Raw genomic sequence first — 16,797 nt, forward strand, 5'->3', positions numbered from 1 at the left:
TTCCTGTTGGTTTGAGTAAAGGACCAAAATATTGAGGTGTGTGTGTGCGCGCGCGCGCATGAGGCTCCTGCGTGACTTCCTTTGTCTTGTACATGAGAGCACCTTGATGTCAGAGGTAATGAGGATTAGTTTCGTCACAGATCATCCACTCCTCAGCTGCTCTCTCTTTTCCTTTGACTCTCAGATTAACTCAAATATGACAAATCGGGGGGGGGGGTGTCCCAGCTGGACACAGCTGTGTATCCCTGTGCTCTCTCCTACCTCATCTTTTCCCAAACCAGCCGCCTCACCGGGTCTAATCCAGCTGTTCAATTAGAATTGAGGACAGTGTGGAAGTACTGTGTCCAGCCAAGGCCCAGCTCTGTGTCATCAGCCTGTTTTCTCAGCTTATCTCCTGCTGAGCTGATAATGAGATCTACCTGCTGCCTTCTGCTTCATCAGCACCATAAATGGTTTTCACTCTCAAATGCAGCACGAGGCTTTTTTAAATGGACATTTATCTGAACTGGTGAATGTTTGTCCACCTGCCAGGGACAGTCTGTGTTTACCTGGATGATCAGACCGACGATCTGCTCTTTGAACCAAATGAATCTGATAGCCATAAAATTGCCTCTTCCTGCAGTTGTTCTTTTTCAGCTCCACCTTAGAGCTCGCACGCCATCAGCTGGGGCGACCAACACGCCACGTCTTGTTTACCAGTTTTCTTTTTAACAACGGCTGTCCTGAATCCTCGTTAATCACCCTCTGGCATCGGGCCGTGCTTTCTTTCTCATACCTATTTCCCAATCCTCTCATTAGCTTTGTCCACCTTCCTTTCTTTCTGCTTTCATTCTTAAATCCCTCTGTTATAGTTGCAACCACTCTTCTTCAGGTTGGCGAGTAAAAATGACACCATAATGCAAAAAAGGCTGAAATATCCCCATTTCAAGTGTCAGTGCACCAGCGTCCTCTACACTGTACACTAGTGATGACCAGAAGCATCTGAACTGTTTTTGGACGCCTTACCTTCGTGTCAGTGCGTTGGATCCGACCGATGATGCCTCACTGGTGGGCGTCGTTTTCATAGATGTGACTGCTTCGATCGGGCTGTGAGTCCCACATGCAGGGCCGGTGTACAGTTTGGGCTCCAGCTGATAAAAGATATAAAATAGTGAAATAGGAAAAAAAGGATTCATACTTTTCCTCATCTTGACCTTATTCTAAGATAAGGAGTGATTTTTACTTCAAAGTCTTCACTGCTAATTCAAACACATTCAGGCATCAGGTTGGGCTCTTAATTATTCAACAAGGTGTTTTCAGACATGTTTGGTTCATACTGTACTGACAGCATCACACAGGTTCTCAGCTCCACATCCGTGATGGGAATTTCCTATTTCACCAGACGCTCCATTGGATTGACAGCCGGAGGCCGTGCAGGCCATCGAGTGCAGCGAATTCACTGTTACAGTCAAGAAATCAGTTTTAAATGATTTGGTTTTGTGACATCTTGTGTTTGTCCTGCTATCAGAAGATGCCCACACTGATCATAGACGGATGGACGTCAGCAACAATAGTCCGCTAGGCTGTGGTGTCCAAACAATAAGGGCAAGAGCGTCCCCACCGCCTTTGACTGCTGACAGAAGTGGATCCATGCCTACCAGTCTGATCTACAGCTGGGATTTTACAAACATATTTAAATGTGATGAATATAATGAAACGAATAAGATTCAGATAAGATTATGAAAGATAACTGCGACTCTTTTCACAATTACTATAAATATTACATCTGCGTGGAACTTTTGAGTCTGAAAATGTTCAATAAACAGAAGTCTGGAGGAAGGAAGTGCCGACAGAGGCCTAAAGACACAGTATGCTCTCTTCATATTTTTACTGATTCAGTGACATTTAGGCTGACAGAGCGAAACTGTTAGACTGCTGAACGAGCTGAACGAGCTTTGCTGAAAAAGCTCGGACGTGGATGGGAAAAGGTGAAAGTGCTCCAACACGGCAACGATGATCAAGCGACTCACTTCATTCGTGGTGTCATAGGTTTCTGTCATGGAGGAAACACAACCAAGTAAAATACATGACGTAACAAATGTAGAGCAACTTAATATAAGAAGTTTTATAAACTCACAGGAAACACCCAGCAGGGCAGTGCAGACTAAAGCTGACCACTCCTCCTCTCACTCCTCTTCCTCCTGTCGTTCCAATCTATGACTGCATCAGTAATACACTTCTAAGCCTGACGCTTTATCCCTCACTACGCACTGACACGATGAAGGACTCACACATGCTGAGCAGCTGAGTTCAGTGACCCTGCAGTGTGGGAGCTTATTTATAAACTGAGGTTGTCATTTTTGGCAATTTCAATCATATCGACAGCACGTTGGGTACCCTCTCCTCGTATTGTAAAACACATGTAAAAAACCTCGGAGTTTACATTGATGGTTCTTTTAAATTGAATAAGCAGGTGAGTGCAGTAGTTCAGTCCTGTTTTTTTCAGCTAAGACAGCTAGCCAGGATAAAGCCATACCTTCCGGCTGACGTCTTCGAGCGTATCATCCACCTTTTTCTTACTTGCAGATTGGACTACTGCAATTCATTGTATTATGGCCTAGATCATGCCACCATCCATCGCCTTCAGATGGTTCAAAATGCTGCTGCTCGCCTGCTAACCGGTACCAAACGGAGAGAGCATATAACCCCAATTTTAGCCTCTTTACACTGGCTCCCTGTCCCCTACAGGATCCAATTTAAACTCTTACTTTTTGTTTTTAAGTCACTCAACGCCCGAGCCCCCCCCTACCTGTCAGAGCTCCTCTCTGCCTATGCTCCAGGAAAACCCACGAGATCTAGTTCAAAACTATTGTTGTCCATTCCACGGACTAACCTCAAATCTCGTGGTGATAGATCCTTCTCTGTGGCAGGTCCCAGACTTTGGAATAGTCTCCCCTTTAATATTAGATCTGCTCAAACTCTTGAGCAATTTAAATCTTTACTAAAGACACACTTTTACGCTCTGGCTTTTAACACATTATGACCCAAGCATTTTGGATTTATCTGAATTAGTTAGTATTGTTTCAATTCTTCTATTCTATTGTTTCTATTGTTATTATTGTATTACACTGTAGTTTTTAATTTTATTGTTATTGTTAAGCACTTTGTGCAGCATCGGCTGTTGGAAATGTGCTATATAAATAAATCTGACCTTGACCTTATTTAATCAGCAGAATAGTGAGAACGAATCCAAAATGATCGACATTCCTGTGAAAAGCAAAGATGAAAGAAATTTAGTTACTTTAATAATCAAATTGAATTGAATTCATCACTCGTTTATGATTCAGGTGAAGTCTCTGCTGCATGTGCTCACATGTTTAAACGACTGTGATCTGACAGAAAAGGGACCTTTCCCCTTTCTGTTACAAACAATCCCCCACCTGCTGGTTGCTCCGTGTTTTCCCGTGACAGCAGTTTATAGGTTACGGAGAAGTTTCCTCGCTGTTAATCTGCGATTGCTCACGGTCTGGGATTGGGCCTTGACCTTCAGGTGCTGCGGGTTAATCCCGTTAGCCCCGCGGGCATCCGCTGTGAAGATCTCAGCAGACCTGCGCCGGCTGTGCCACACTCTAGATCCGTGTACCACCGGCATGCAGAACCACCTGTAGGCACGCAGGTAAGCAACGCAGCTCTGTTATCACGTACACAGTGAAATGTGGAACTTTGTGGGTTATGTAGGTGGTGCTTTAAAACCTGATGGAGCAGACAACCGGTGAAGTTAATGTGGTTTCATTTCCTGTGCTGAGTGAGCGTGTGACCCTCCTTAAAGATCGTTTGAAGCCGGGACTTTAATTTGAACTTTAAAAAATAAAAATCTAAATACAATCAAAGTTAAATTATAATCTTGAACTATTTTCTTTCTTTTTTCTTTCCTTTTTTTTATAAGTGAAGGGACCATTTATAATAAGGATATGAGTTGATCCTAGGCACTGAGGATGACAGTTAGTAGATTACTTGGGGCCAGAGTTGCACTATTTAATGCCACAAATTTGAGAAGAGGCGCCTCTGATCTCTGCTGATGGGGACGACAGCAGCTCACACAGTTTTTCAAAGAAGTCTTCTCCGTGGATCATCCACGAGAGGATTCTTCCTTGAAACGATTCCCACTGCTGAAAACACGCGACAGCTCCGAGCGCTGTGAAGCCTTTACCAGACCTTTGTTGTGCTGTATTATGTGTCTAGAGCCAACCTGTAGATGCAGCTGAATGAATGAATCTTTAAGACCGGCCCTCATTAGCTCACCATCACTGATAGCTGCCCCCTCAGCCAGGCTCGAGTGATGCTGACAAAGGAAAATTAAAACGCATGTTTTAAAAGAACAATCTTGTGATTGACATTTAGAAATAATCCCAGCGTTTGTCTCGTGTCCTGGATGGTGAGATCACGGTGCAGGACATCCTCCGGTTTTACTGACGTCTCCCCCCTGCTGATGAGGATTATCTCAGTGGGCTGATGAACTGTCACCGAGGACAATATGGATAACTCGTGCATATATGAGTGAGATCAGTCAGCACAGTGGCTCTCCTGGAGGCTCTGAGACACTCCATCTTCAGTCGTGCGCACAGGCCGCTTCAAATGTTCTCGTTCCCACATTTCTTCCTTTCTGAGCGATCGACCCCCCGCGGAGCCTCTCGCTAAAGCAGCTTATGGTTTGCTGCTGCTGGAACAAAGTCCTGCCTCCTAACGTCCTCTAACTCTTGACTTCTGTGTGGGCTTTGCATGGCATGCATGATCCTGATTTCTGGGTGTCTCTCCTGTGAGCTGACAGTGTGTGAGCAACAATGAAGCAGCTGAACGTCTCTTTCAGGCAGCTGAAGAAGCTGCTTTAATGAAGCCACCAGTAAAGAGTTACTGATTTATTATCATTATCATCAGGACCATCAGCCGTGTTTGATGAGCGGCTCTTTAAGAGGCTGACTGTGTGTTTCTGTGTTTTACTTCAACAGGATGTTTAACTGGGTGGTGAAAGTGGTTCCCCAGCCTCCTGATGCTGGGACAGACGATGCTGCCAAGACCCCTGATGCTGTACGACAGCACACACACACACACACACACACACACACACACACACACACACACACACACACACACACACACACACACACTCATACAGAGTAATTAACAGTCTGTTTTCTTTCCTTGCAGCCAACCAAAAATAAAGCGGGTGAGGATTATCTGTAACCTTTTATTCTATTTCCACCTTTATCTTTATACGTGCACATGGATCTACAGCAAATGTCTTTAACTTCTCCTGCAGCTGCAGTGAAGACAGCTGCACTGAAAGATGCAGACGAGGTTTCAGAGGAAGGGTAAATGTTTTTGTCCATCAGCATCTTTGTGTCTCGCGGCGTGCACAGTTGCTGACTTCTACCTGTCTGCGTGCGCATCCTTTACAGCCAAGCGCAGACTGGAGTATTGGGCTGGTTTTCTAATGGGTTCGTCAGCACGCTCCCACAGCCTGCGGGCAGAGCCAACTCTGAAGCCAAGGTAAGTCTGCAGATGACTGGAGTGAGTTTCTGTGAAGTCGTAGTCGTAGGAGATGATCTATAAAACACAGAATCTAAGCTGCTCGTCTCCCTTACGATGTGGAAATGTCCTGAGCACAGTTTAATAATATTTTATAAGGTACATCATCATTCAAGGCGTTTCTAACAGAGCACCTTTTTTCCAACACCAAATGTTCACACAGTTTGCCGGGGACTCGTGTCCTAAGGAGCTGCTGTAAATGAGGCTAATGAACAGCTTTATTCCAGCGACACTAGCATGCATAAACTCACCACTGTGGCTCCTTCTCATGAAGAAATCCTCACGTGAAGCTATTTTATCAGCTGAGTTTGTGCAGCTTGTACAGTTATTAGTTCAAATTACTATAAGAAAGCAGAAGGACCTCCTCATGATCACCTCGCCAACCATGTGACTGATGAACCAACACACACGAGTGTGTCACAATCATTGCATTTGTTTTGTTGGTGTAAAGATGCACTTTTTCTGAGCTGTTTTATTTAAGGTTCATTTTATTTTCTATTCTTCTCTCTTTGTTTCTATATATTCAGTCCGGAGAAGATGGAGACAGGTACAGTATGACTGAACATGTGCTGAGTTTATAATGAACTCGCATGAAATCAAATGAAATCGTGCCTCCCTGTCAGGTCTGGAGTGATCACCTGGGTCACTCAGGGTCTGACCAAAGTGCTGCCTCAGCCTGACGACAAGTACAGAGAGACTGAGAAGGACTCGAAGGACGAGGAGCACACGGAGGTTAGAAAACAAAGCCAGAGAATATTTAACATTTAAAAAGTGTCAGTTTGTCCTATGAGCACATCGTCTCTGTGCAGCATGTTTGTCTTTAGGAAACGACAACACCAACACTAAACTTACTGAGTGTTTAATGGAGTTCAATGAACAGTTAAATCAGCCACACTGTGAAGCAGCGTGATGCTGTCCCACAGGCTTAAAAGACTAATCGCATATAAGGATCAAGGGTATAAAGGAAGTTGGGGGGTATCCTGTTAAACACCTTCACTGCTATCTAAACCAGGGCACCAACACTGATAAACAAAACAACACCGACATCCTGCACCTGCCATCGTCTCTGTGTTACGGCTTCTTTTAATCTCTTTCTGTCTGCTGTTCCAGGTGTACGACGTAGCCACGATGCCAGGTACGTTCCACAATCATGCAAACACACTGCATGCATGTTTCTAAAATCACCCTTGATGATTATGCAGTGAGTTAATAACAAAATGCATGAATGAAATGTTTGTGGGGGGGTTTAAACTCAGATTTCGATCCACTTCCCCACATCCCTGTGGTGGAGATGGTGTCAGACGACGAGGACACAGAGAGTTTGGCCCCTCACTTTCCTCCCAAGTGAGTGTAAACCACCTCCTGCTCCACGTGCACACACGGCAGCCGTAGCGAGGAATAATCTGCACCGCGTTGTCTGAATTGCTCCCCAAACACTTACAGGCGTCCTAATATTAAATACACACTAATGACACAAATCACCGAGTTAAATATTCTGCAGACGTTCAGGAGGCCCCCTTGCACGCTCTGTTTCAGTGTGGTGACCTGGATAAAGCAGATAGTTCCTCAGCCGGTCATACTGCCCCCTGGTGCTGTGCCCGTGGAACCGTCAACCAAGTCCTCCTGCACCTCTCTGGATAAAAGTAAAGAAAGCCTGAAAATCCCAGTTTAACAGCCAGAAACTGTGACTTTGTTTGAGGATATATTTTTTGTAAAGTGCTTCATGTTGTCTGCTCCACAGTTCTGTCTCCGCCGCCTGAATCGCTCAGTGGAATCTCACTGGATACTGAAAGCAAGGCCTCTGGGTAAGTCTTGAATAACATCCACGTGGATGAAGCGGGACTTGAGAGTGCCTCCTTTTTAGCAAAGCAGCATTTTGGGGGTTGCTCGTGGTAGATGTGTTTGCACAGTGTGCGGCACACTCCTGACACTTGGGTTTCTGCTCCACAGTGTGGTGAACTGGTTTGTGTCAGGGCTGGGTCTGAAGATGCCGCAGCCTATTTCTCCATCCAAGGATGAAGCTACTGTAAGTTGTGGGGAACAAACAACAAAACCCTGACACCTGATTTTTCTTCTGCCATCTACTGATTTATGTGTCCCCTGTTTCAGACGGTACCTGAACTCATTCAGAAAGGTGAGTTTTTCCTGTCAGTACTTTTGGATCCTGAGCGCCACAGTTCACAGTTCAATCAGCTGGATTACTATTCTGTGTTTTCTAATTCTAGAGAAGAGCGTAGAGTTTGTAGAAAAGAACAGAACAGAGTGAACCCGTCTCATCACCAGTAAAAACTCTATTTTGATTTTGAACAGCTCCTCTGCATCAGTGTGACATTTGCAGACTCTTGCATGCATGCTTTCTGTTGAAGCAGCTTCTTGTTTTTTCCTTATAGTTAATGAAGAGGTGTTTTGGTCGGACGGTCGGAGCCTAACTCAGTCCCTCTTCTCCTTCTGTTTCAGGGGGGAAGGTGCTGCGAGCCCCTTAAACAGCAGGAGGAGACGACTGGGGGATGCTCTGACCCGCACAGATAGACCAATAGGCTCATTGAACTGTCAGCAGACAATAGGGACTATAGGCAGCTGTGAATGAACACACATGAACATAGTAATATCTTAAACTCACCTTACTGTACTCTGTGCAGTTTAATATGAATGTAAACTAAATATAACACAGAAAATGTGTTTTATCCTGTAATACTCACATTTCCTGTTTCATACCGGAGCTTTTAGAAGTCGCCGTTTGCTTGAAATTACTGTAGGCTGTGCACCCAAAATCATTTCAATGCTTTTTTCTCTTAAATGACTGTAACAGTGATGTCCAGTCATGGTTTGGAGATTACATTTGCAGCTCCAAAAACGGGCTGTGACATTACTGTAACGTTCCCTGCGTCAGGGTGCGTCGTATGTTCGTGTTGCCATTTCACTATACAAAACAGCAGCAAGAGACACTGTAACAATCCTGACGTACCTACCATAGAGTTACACACCTTTTTATCCTTGATATGATGATTAAATGGCAGCTATGTTCAGTTATTATTGTGTCTCTAAAGGACCTGCGTATTTAATTTTAGTCCTGTTTCTTCAGAATATTTTGTGATTTTTTGCTTAAAGAAAGTTGAGCTCAGTTTGGTTCTTGGTCATGTTGCTGTATATTTAAAACTTAACATCAAGCAGAGCCTGCACGACTCAGTGTAAGACGAGCTGCAGCGTGAGGCTGGTTTGATCTGCGTATGTATCTGCTGTGTAGCCTTGAACTGTGAAATGTGGCCTGGGGGTGTGTTGTGATTTAAGAGAAGCACGCTTGTCATGCAAATGAATGTAGTAAACACTGTAATGGAAGCATGAAGTGAGAATAATAAAGGATCAGTGTGTGAACTGATTTTGTGGCGCTTTCATCAATAACACCGATAACTGAGAGGTCTTCGAATCCTAACAACAACAACATTTCCTACCACCAATGAAATCGCAGCTGACGATCCTCGCAGCCCAATAGAATTATAACAGGATTATACTAGTTAAGGTTAAATCCCCCAGTTTTACCAACCAAACAGTTCTCATGCTTATCGCCCTCTCACAGCATCAGCCAAACTCAAACCAGACATGGTGCTGGAAGACGTGGAGTCGGACAACGAGGGCCAGCACAAATGTGCAGATGCTCCCAAAGCTCAAGCTCCGTCCGCATCCCTGGTTCCACCATCACCTGCACCCCAGCAGCAACAGGAAGTGACACAACCCTCACAGTCGCTTTCAGTGGAGTCACAGAAATGCAGCGCCGCCCCTCCGGAGCCACAACCGTCAGAGAGTGCCACAAAAGTATCTCTGGAAGATGCAGAGACCCAGACAGGCCGCTGGACGCCGTTTATTGAAAACATCAAGAAGGAGGCCGAAGGGGTGGCGTTGGCTACCATGGAGGAGCGGTAAGGATGGCGGACAAATGAAGAGAAACAGCTGCGTCCCTTATCAGATACTGAATGTTTACATCCATCATTGTAGCACCTGGATGCTTTTTTAAAGATATTCTCTGCTGTCATATTTAACACCTTAAGACAATGAAAACAGCCAACAAAGAGAAATGAACCTGATTTAATGTGAGGCACGAGATTTTCTTTATCATCAAATGATATTTAGCTCACAGCACAAGCATTTTGTCCTGTTTTCCTTCAGTCTGCTTCAGGAGAGGGTGGAGATGACCCGGATGGCTGAAGAGGTTGCCAGGCAGACAGCTGAGATGGCCGTTAGACAGATGGCCAGTGAGGGACAGTCCATCAAGCTCTCGCTGGGGAGTCAAGAGCTCCTGGAGGAGCCTGAAGCCGAGTAAGACGGTGTACCCAGAGCAAAAGTTTGAACATATGCTCAGGTTAGCTTTGGCAGCGAGAGCCTGTTTGTGATTTGACGTGAGGCTCCATGTCCACTCTGACCAGGCTGCCGGTGCCGCTAGAAGAGGAGAGCGAGGTGGAGATCAGCAAAGCCCCAGAGTAAGAATTCAAATAAGAGCTTCCTGGTTGTTAACGTCGTTGTAGGACTTTGTCTGTGTCACCGTGCATATCATAGTAGTCTTGTGCTGTGCATAGCAGATGTGCATAAATGCTGATGTTGTTGCTGCTGTTCCCCCGATTGAGCCAGCAGCTTGTTGAAAAATAAGTAGCAATGCAACAATATAATATACAGGTTACTTTAAGCTGCAGTCAGGACTTTATTAGGTTATTTGATAGGAAATAAAGGATGTTCTACTAATAAATACACATAGAATAGTGTGTAACTGCATCTTCCAGCAACGTCATGCATTTTCATAAACTTTATTACTTTCTATACCTTTGGGCAGTTTAATGTGTGGACGTCTGCAGGCCTGTGCTACCATCAGTTTCTAGCAAAGTGAATTTTATGTCCTTTTATTTATCCGCGTAAAAAGTGATCTTGACATTAAAAATGTGGTTTTTAAGGGAGTTTCAGTTTCAGCTTTCTTTGTCATATGCAAGTTAGCACAGGGTCAACATTGCAATGAAATGTGTCAAGCTCAACAACAAATCTCTCAGCAGTATAAAACAGTATAACAGACTATTATACATATAAATGTACACATGTTTAAATAAAGACATTCTGAGCACTAAACTAAACTTTACAGAGAGAAATAGAAAGTGACGGGTATTGAGGTGTGTGTGTGTGTGTGTGTGTGTGTGTGTGTGTGTGTGTGTGTGTGTGTGTGTGTGTGTGTCGGGGGGGCACGTAATTGCATGTAAGTGGCAGGAGTGAGCAGCAGTACAAGATGGGCAATAGAAGTAGTAACAAATCTACCATAACAGTTTATTATAACGCAGAACAGAGCGCAGACACGGTGACATGTAGCTCAACTCCTTTGTAAATCTTGTTGACTAAAGTCTGTTTATCAATACAAGCATCGATATTGGACATAAAGAAATAAATAATCACTCTCTGTTACGACACTAGCACGGTCATTTTGTTATCAGCAGGTCCAAATCCCGCGGGTTCTCGTTATGTGATCTTTGCATCACATCACTGTGTCGTAGCAACCACAGCTTCCCTTGGCAACAGCGGACCCTCTTACCTCCGCGCGCCCGCCTCGTTTCCTCCTCTCAGCTGTTGCCCCGGTAACCCCGCGCACCTGCTGCAGCTGCTCCGCGTCCCTGGATTAAAGATGGACGGACATATCGGAACAGAACCTTTTCCTCGTTGTTTTTCTCATATTCCTAAAACCACCTGATGCAGTTTATGCGTCTCAGCAGCCGAATTAACGCGTGTCGATGCTGGTGGACATTTTTCTGTCGGGACTAATAAAGGTAAACACAGCCTATTTAAAAAAACGTGACGGTAAAGCTTACAGAGTTTCTATTTATCATAACTAACGTTTTTCATGTGTAAACAGTAACTCGTGTACAGAGTGAGCTTTTCTGCTACAGGTGGTCACAAAGTCGGTAAATTTGTGCTCAAAGAGAGAAAACAGAAGCTGAAGTTTCTTCATCCACAACAAATATTTCTGATATCCAGTAAAAAGCGTGACGGCTTAAATGACTGTAACCTGGTTTATGTGTGTCACGTTGGAACCTGCTGAAATATAAAAATAAATAGCAGGAACCAACTCTGTCATAATTGAAGTCTATGAAATGTGATTTTGCTGTAATCTCATAACGTTAAAACAGAGGAGAACCTCTCCTAAACTTTACGATTAAATTGACTTCCACAATAAGCAGTTCACACACTCAGTTTACAGCCTATTAGGGTCCAAATCCTCATTTGCAGTATGTGTCCAGCTAACAATAACAGCACTGTAAGAATCTGCCAACACAACCAGCTGTGACCAGTGTTGGTCAAGTTACTTGAAAAAAGTAATCAGTAACTGATTACTGATTACTTCCCCAAAAAAGTAATCCCGTTACTTTACTGAATACTTATTTTCAAAAGTAATTAATTACTTACTTACTTAGTTACTTTTTAAAAACACGACTTACAACCTGAAGAGGTGATAAAGTGATAGATCTTTCAGCCCAATTCTACTTTTTCTGCATAATCCATCATACAAAATGTAATCAAATGGAAAAGTCTCTTTTTAAAACTTGTTTTATTAGTTTTAATCTTTTAACTTTATGCATCAAGCAAACATTTAATTATCTGCAACATTCTCTGACTGGAAGAAATTAGTTTAACATTTAAACCTATTTTCTGCACATTCCAGCACATAAGATAAAATATTTTGTGTGTTTACACTCAGTCTTTCAAATAGATGCAAGTAAAACACAGCAGAAAATAAATAAAGTCAAAGACTCAGCGGTCCTGTTGCTCTATTTTCACCTGTAAAGCAGGAGTGGGGCAGGCGGAGGTTTACCCTGGTGCAGGTGTGCCGCAGTTGTTACAGGCCCCACTATGATGGGCGCGTAGCCAGATTACGATCCTGTAAAACAGGAGAGAAAGTGAGCACAGGAGACACGCTGCCGTTCGCCTGGTCAGTCTTGCCAGAATTTATTCATACAACACAAGCATATCTGCTCCACTCTTTCGTTAACTCAATTTCACAATAACTGCTCATTCCCTCACATGGCTTGTTTTCCACCAGTACATTTCAATATTAGTCCACACTACTGGCATAAAACAACAAAGGGTTTAAATGAATGAAACAAATGAAAACTACACCTCTTTCCCCATAAATGAGATAAACAAAATAATTCACATCATCATGGTAGTGTCTCATCATAGAAAGGAAACTCTACTTTCAACATTACTGCACTACTTTCCTTGCCAGCATTTTTGTTGGCCGTACTCTTATTAGCGCTCTCGCTTCATATGTCCTTTTCAGACCAGTTAGATTCTAACACTGAAACAGCAAGTTTACACATGACTTCAGGCGGGCTCAGAACACTTTACACACGCGTTATACAAAACATTTGTCATGAACACAAAGCTACAAGTTTATCAGGAACTGTAAACCTAACTGGGTTGGTGCTTCTTATTATTATATGGAGTATTATACGCAGTTGCAACAGCTTGCTAGCGTTACCCAGGCATATAGCCTAGCTATAACATCTTACAGAGCTAAAGTAGCTCACATAGCGACAGTATAATACATCACATATCACAGACCCGTCTTATGTCATGAAAGTTTAAGTATCACAGTGTCCAGCTGTGTATTTCTTTATGTTTTTGACCACGTTACTGACCTGTAAAACAGGAGAGAAAGTGAGCACAGGAGACACGCTGCCGTTCGCCTGGTCAGTCTTGCCAGAATGGAAAACTTACGGCAGCTATGCACCCGACTCAGTTCCCAAAGCACGCTGCTGCCCCCTACTGTCCAAAGTGTTATACACTCTCCTGGCAACAGGGAACTTACATGACATTGTGGCTTTAAATTACACCAATAAACCAGCAAAATAAAACATGCAAAATAATCTCCATATATCACGACACTTAACTCACAATTGTGACCACATTTCTGTGTGGATCACATGCTCCCAAACAAAAAAAAAGATGGCTCCAGACATTTCAAGAAAATACACAAAAAGTTCACACTTCTTAACACTTTAACTCGCTCACCTAGAAACAGTTCTTGATCTTCATATTTCAGAGCGAAGGTATTTCGTCAGTGTGTGTATCAATATGGGTTTGTGTATGGTACAACAGTGCAGGGGAATGGTTGGTATGGGATGTAGTGTGGCACAGTGAGGGGTGGCATTCCCCAGACTGGCAGGGCCTGTACTGTACAAAGTCCAGCGGGGTTAAGTGACCCGTGTGCTCGGTAAGATGGCTGGCCCAGGGACTCGTATGTGAGAACCCGAGGGGGTTTCCTGCCCCTGGCGGATCTCCTCACTGTGGCTTCCTGAGGAGTCAGCGGTCGAGCCTCATCACCCTCAGTCATTGTCTCTGGACACTCCTCCGCATCAAGGTGTTCTGGATCAGCAACAGAGCAGTCTGCAATTTGGTTTTCACCTTGTTCTTGTTCAACTTCTCTTTCAGGAGAAGTGCCTCTGGGTTGCTCTGCCATATGACCTCCTGACCGTGGCATGTATATTTGTTTTCCAGGGACATTCTGGGCTCCTTCAATATTTCTCTGGGACTGATGCATTGGTCTCAGATTCTTTGTTTGGCGTTGAGCCTGTGGTGATACTCTGAGCCAGTACTGCACTCTGGGTGCTTCACTGTCTGAGTTTTCAGAGTTGCTGCTTTCGGGCGTCTCCATCCCATCATGTCCCACAGCAGGGTCACTCCTTTTCCTTCGAGCCCCTCTGGATGGCAATGGCCCCCTCTGCAGGTCAGGTAAGTCCACAGGTAGATTATTTACAAGGTGTAGAAGGTTTCTGTGAAGTATGCGGGTTTTAGCACCACCTGCCTCAGAGCATACTTTGTAAATGGGACTGTCACCCACTTGTTCCTTGACGACATACACAGTTTGCTCCCAGTAGGGTCTCAATTTTCCAGGTCCTCCCCTCTCACTCATATTACGGACTAGGACCCTGTCACCAGACTGGAGAGTGACTGTGTTCTGTATGTGACAATCATAATACTTCTTACCCCTTGCACTGGAGTGCTGGCTGTTCTCAGCTGCAATACGGTAAGCCTCTTTCATCCGTGATGCCCACTTTTTGGCATAACTCTGAGGTGTTTCAGATTGATCTCTGGTTAACAGGCCAAAAATTAGGTCTACTGGGAGATGGGGGTGCCGACCAAACATGAGGTAGTGGGGTGAAAAGCCTGTGGCCTCATGCCTGGTACAGTTGTAGGCATGCACTATCTGGGGTAGGTGCTCCTTCTAGTTGCTCTTCGCCCTCTCCTCCAGCGTCCTTAGCATTTGGAGCAACGTCCTGTTAAATCGCTCGGCTGGGTTGCCCTGTGGATGATATGGTGTCGTCCTCGAGTGAGCAACCCCAGCCAGGCGTCGTAGGGCCATGAACAGGTCATTTTCAAATTCTCTGCCCTGGTCATGGTGTAGCCGCCTTGGAAATCCAAACCTGGGGATGAAGTCATTGAATATCTTCTCCGCCACCGTCCTTCCCGACTTGTTTTTCGTGGGGTAGGCCTGAGCAAACCTGGTGAAGTGGTCGATGACTACTAAGATGTACTCGTAGCCCCCCCTACTGGCTTCTAGGTGCATATAGTCCACAGACACCAGTTCAAGCGGCGCAGAAGTGGAGATTGATCCCATCGGGGCTCTGATCTGTTTGACCGGCTTCTTTTTCTTAATGCAGGGGCATTTCCTGGTCACATACGCTTCAATGTCCCTCTTCATAAAAGGCCAGTAAAAACGGTCCCTTGCCAAGTGAATGACCCTCTCTGCCCCAATATGACCCAGGTCATCATGAAGATGTTTCAGCACTAGGGGGTGGTATTGTGTTGGAAGCACAAGCTGTCTCCGCTGTCCTGCCGTGCGATACAGTAGCTGGTTTTCGATATTGAGCTTTCCCCACTCGTGCATCAACTTCCTCACAGGGCCACTGGCTCTCCTTCTGTCGTCATTCGTTATTACTGTTTTTGTTTCTTTCAGTTTGATCAGTTCGCTGATAACAGGATCCCCCCTTTGTGATGTCACCAGATCACTGTGACAGACTGTAAATGGTGATCCGTTCACCGGTGGCTCCGGGCATGTTAAGCTCAGGGCAGCAACATATGCAACGTCCTCTGTCTTTGCTGACTCACAACCCTCCCAGGCAGCATGGACAGCGTCTCCCGTGAGCTCTTCCGTACACTTTGTGAGATAGGTGTCGATGTCAAGTGGAAACCGGGAGAATGTGTCCGCATCTATGTTCACCTTCCCCGGCCTGTACTTGACATCGAACCGGAAATCTGCCAGCTCACCCACCCAGCGGTGGCCCACCGCATTAAGCTTTGCAGTGCTCAGCACATAGGTGAGGGGATTATTGTCCGTATAGACTGTGAAATGGGGTGCATAAAACAGGTAATCCCTGAATTTCTCACATACCGCCCACTTAAGGGCGAGGAACTCGTTTCCCTGAGTGCAGGTTATAATTTTTCTCAGCAGGGGACAGAGTTCTCGAGCCATAAGCGATGACCCTCATTCTTCCACCCTGGCGCTGATACAACACAGCGCCTAGTCCCTCCTTAGAGGCATCTGTGTGGAGTACAAACGGGAGTTCAAAGTCTGGATACGCCAACACGGGTGGGTGCGACAGAGTGTCTATCAGCTGCTCTAATATCCTCTGGTGCTCATCTGTCCACACGATAGGTGTCTTTGATGGCAGCTGGGCCCCCTTTCCCTTCGTGAGCTTTCCACTTGTTACTGCTGGGGCGGTTTTCACATTCAGCAGCTCGTAGATTGGCTTAGCGATGCTAGAGAAGTTTTGGATGTACATTCTGTAATAGCTCAGGAACCCAAGCAGCTTCCTCACCTCACCCACTGTATTGGGTGTTTTCTCTTGCAGCAGCCTGATCGCATCAGTGTCTTTTGGGTCAATCCTGACACCATCAGCTGAGACCAGCCTCCCCACATACCTGACCTCCTGCCGGAACAGCTCACATTTTGTGGGCCAAAGCTTGACACCATGGGCTTTTAGAGACCTCAGGACCTGACGTACTCCCTCGACATGCTCGTCAAAAGATTTTGCGTAGCAGAGGATGTCGTCGAGATAAGGGATGCAGCAGCTATCACGCAGGGAATCTAACATCTCCTCCATGCTGCGTTGAAAAGCGGCTGGGGCATTGGAGAGCCCAAATGGGATCCTCACCCATTCATAGAGACCCCAAGGAGTGATGAATGCTGTCATGTGTCTGGATCCC

At 45.1% G+C, this 16,797-nt stretch overlaps 2 protein-coding genes across 8 annotated transcripts in view; one reads left to right on the forward strand and one right to left on the reverse strand.

Annotated features, from left to right (window-relative positions):
* Positions 1–954: 954 nt before the first annotated feature.
* On the reverse strand, positions 955–15,760 carry LOC146704169 (uncharacterized). Of its 7 annotated transcripts, none has more exons than XM_085461154.1 (4): positions 13,603–15,760; positions 12,367–13,380; positions 11,126–11,204; positions 955–3,641 (listed from the first exon to the last, which is right to left on the reverse strand). In XM_085461154.1, the coding sequence occupies exon 1, from the start codon at positions 14,735–14,737 to the stop codon at positions 13,661–13,663; it is 1,077 nt and encodes a 358-aa protein (XP_085317280.1). In that variant the 5' UTR covers positions 14,738–15,760; the 3' UTR covers positions 955–3,641; positions 11,126–11,204; positions 12,367–13,380; positions 13,603–13,660. The 7 variants fall into 7 exon arrangements, with proteins under 7 accessions (XP_085317280.1, XP_085317277.1, XP_085317276.1 ...); XM_085461151.1 differs by having other exon boundaries at positions 955–3,246; positions 3,420–3,641; positions 12,367–15,760; XM_085461150.1 differs by having other exon boundaries at positions 955–2,312; positions 3,197–3,641; positions 12,367–15,760.
* LOC146704170 (uncharacterized) overlaps positions 4,887–16,797 on the forward strand; it is a 29,875-nt gene continuing 17,964 nt past the window's right edge. Inside the window, exons 1-15 of the mRNA XM_085465102.1 lie at positions 4,887–5,076; positions 5,185–5,203; positions 5,297–5,348; positions 5,436–5,526; positions 6,093–6,112; positions 6,189–6,297; positions 6,676–6,700; positions 6,822–6,909; positions 7,102–7,208; positions 7,307–7,370; positions 7,516–7,591; positions 7,675–7,699; positions 9,140–9,479; positions 9,727–9,876; positions 9,984–10,037. Of these exons, the coding sequence (XP_085321228.1) occupies positions 4,987–5,076; positions 5,185–5,203; positions 5,297–5,348; positions 5,436–5,526; positions 6,093–6,112; positions 6,189–6,297; positions 6,676–6,700; positions 6,822–6,909; positions 7,102–7,208; positions 7,307–7,370; positions 7,516–7,591; positions 7,675–7,699; positions 9,140–9,479; positions 9,727–9,876; positions 9,984–10,037 (1,310 nt within the window). The 5' untranslated portion in view covers positions 4,887–4,986. The remainder of the gene's footprint in view (positions 5,077–5,184; positions 5,204–5,296; positions 5,349–5,435; positions 5,527–6,092; positions 6,113–6,188; positions 6,298–6,675; positions 6,701–6,821; positions 6,910–7,101; positions 7,209–7,306; positions 7,371–7,515; positions 7,592–7,674; positions 7,700–9,139; positions 9,480–9,726; positions 9,877–9,983; positions 10,038–16,797) is intronic.

The sequence above is a fragment of the Copadichromis virginalis genome, linkage group LG7 (assembly GCF_057382275.1).
Source record: "Copadichromis virginalis isolate Kocher_CV1m ecotype Utaka linkage group LG7, C_Virginalis_male_GT1.1, whole genome shotgun sequence".
Lineage (NCBI taxonomy): Eukaryota > Metazoa > Chordata > Actinopteri > Cichliformes > Cichlidae > Copadichromis > Copadichromis virginalis.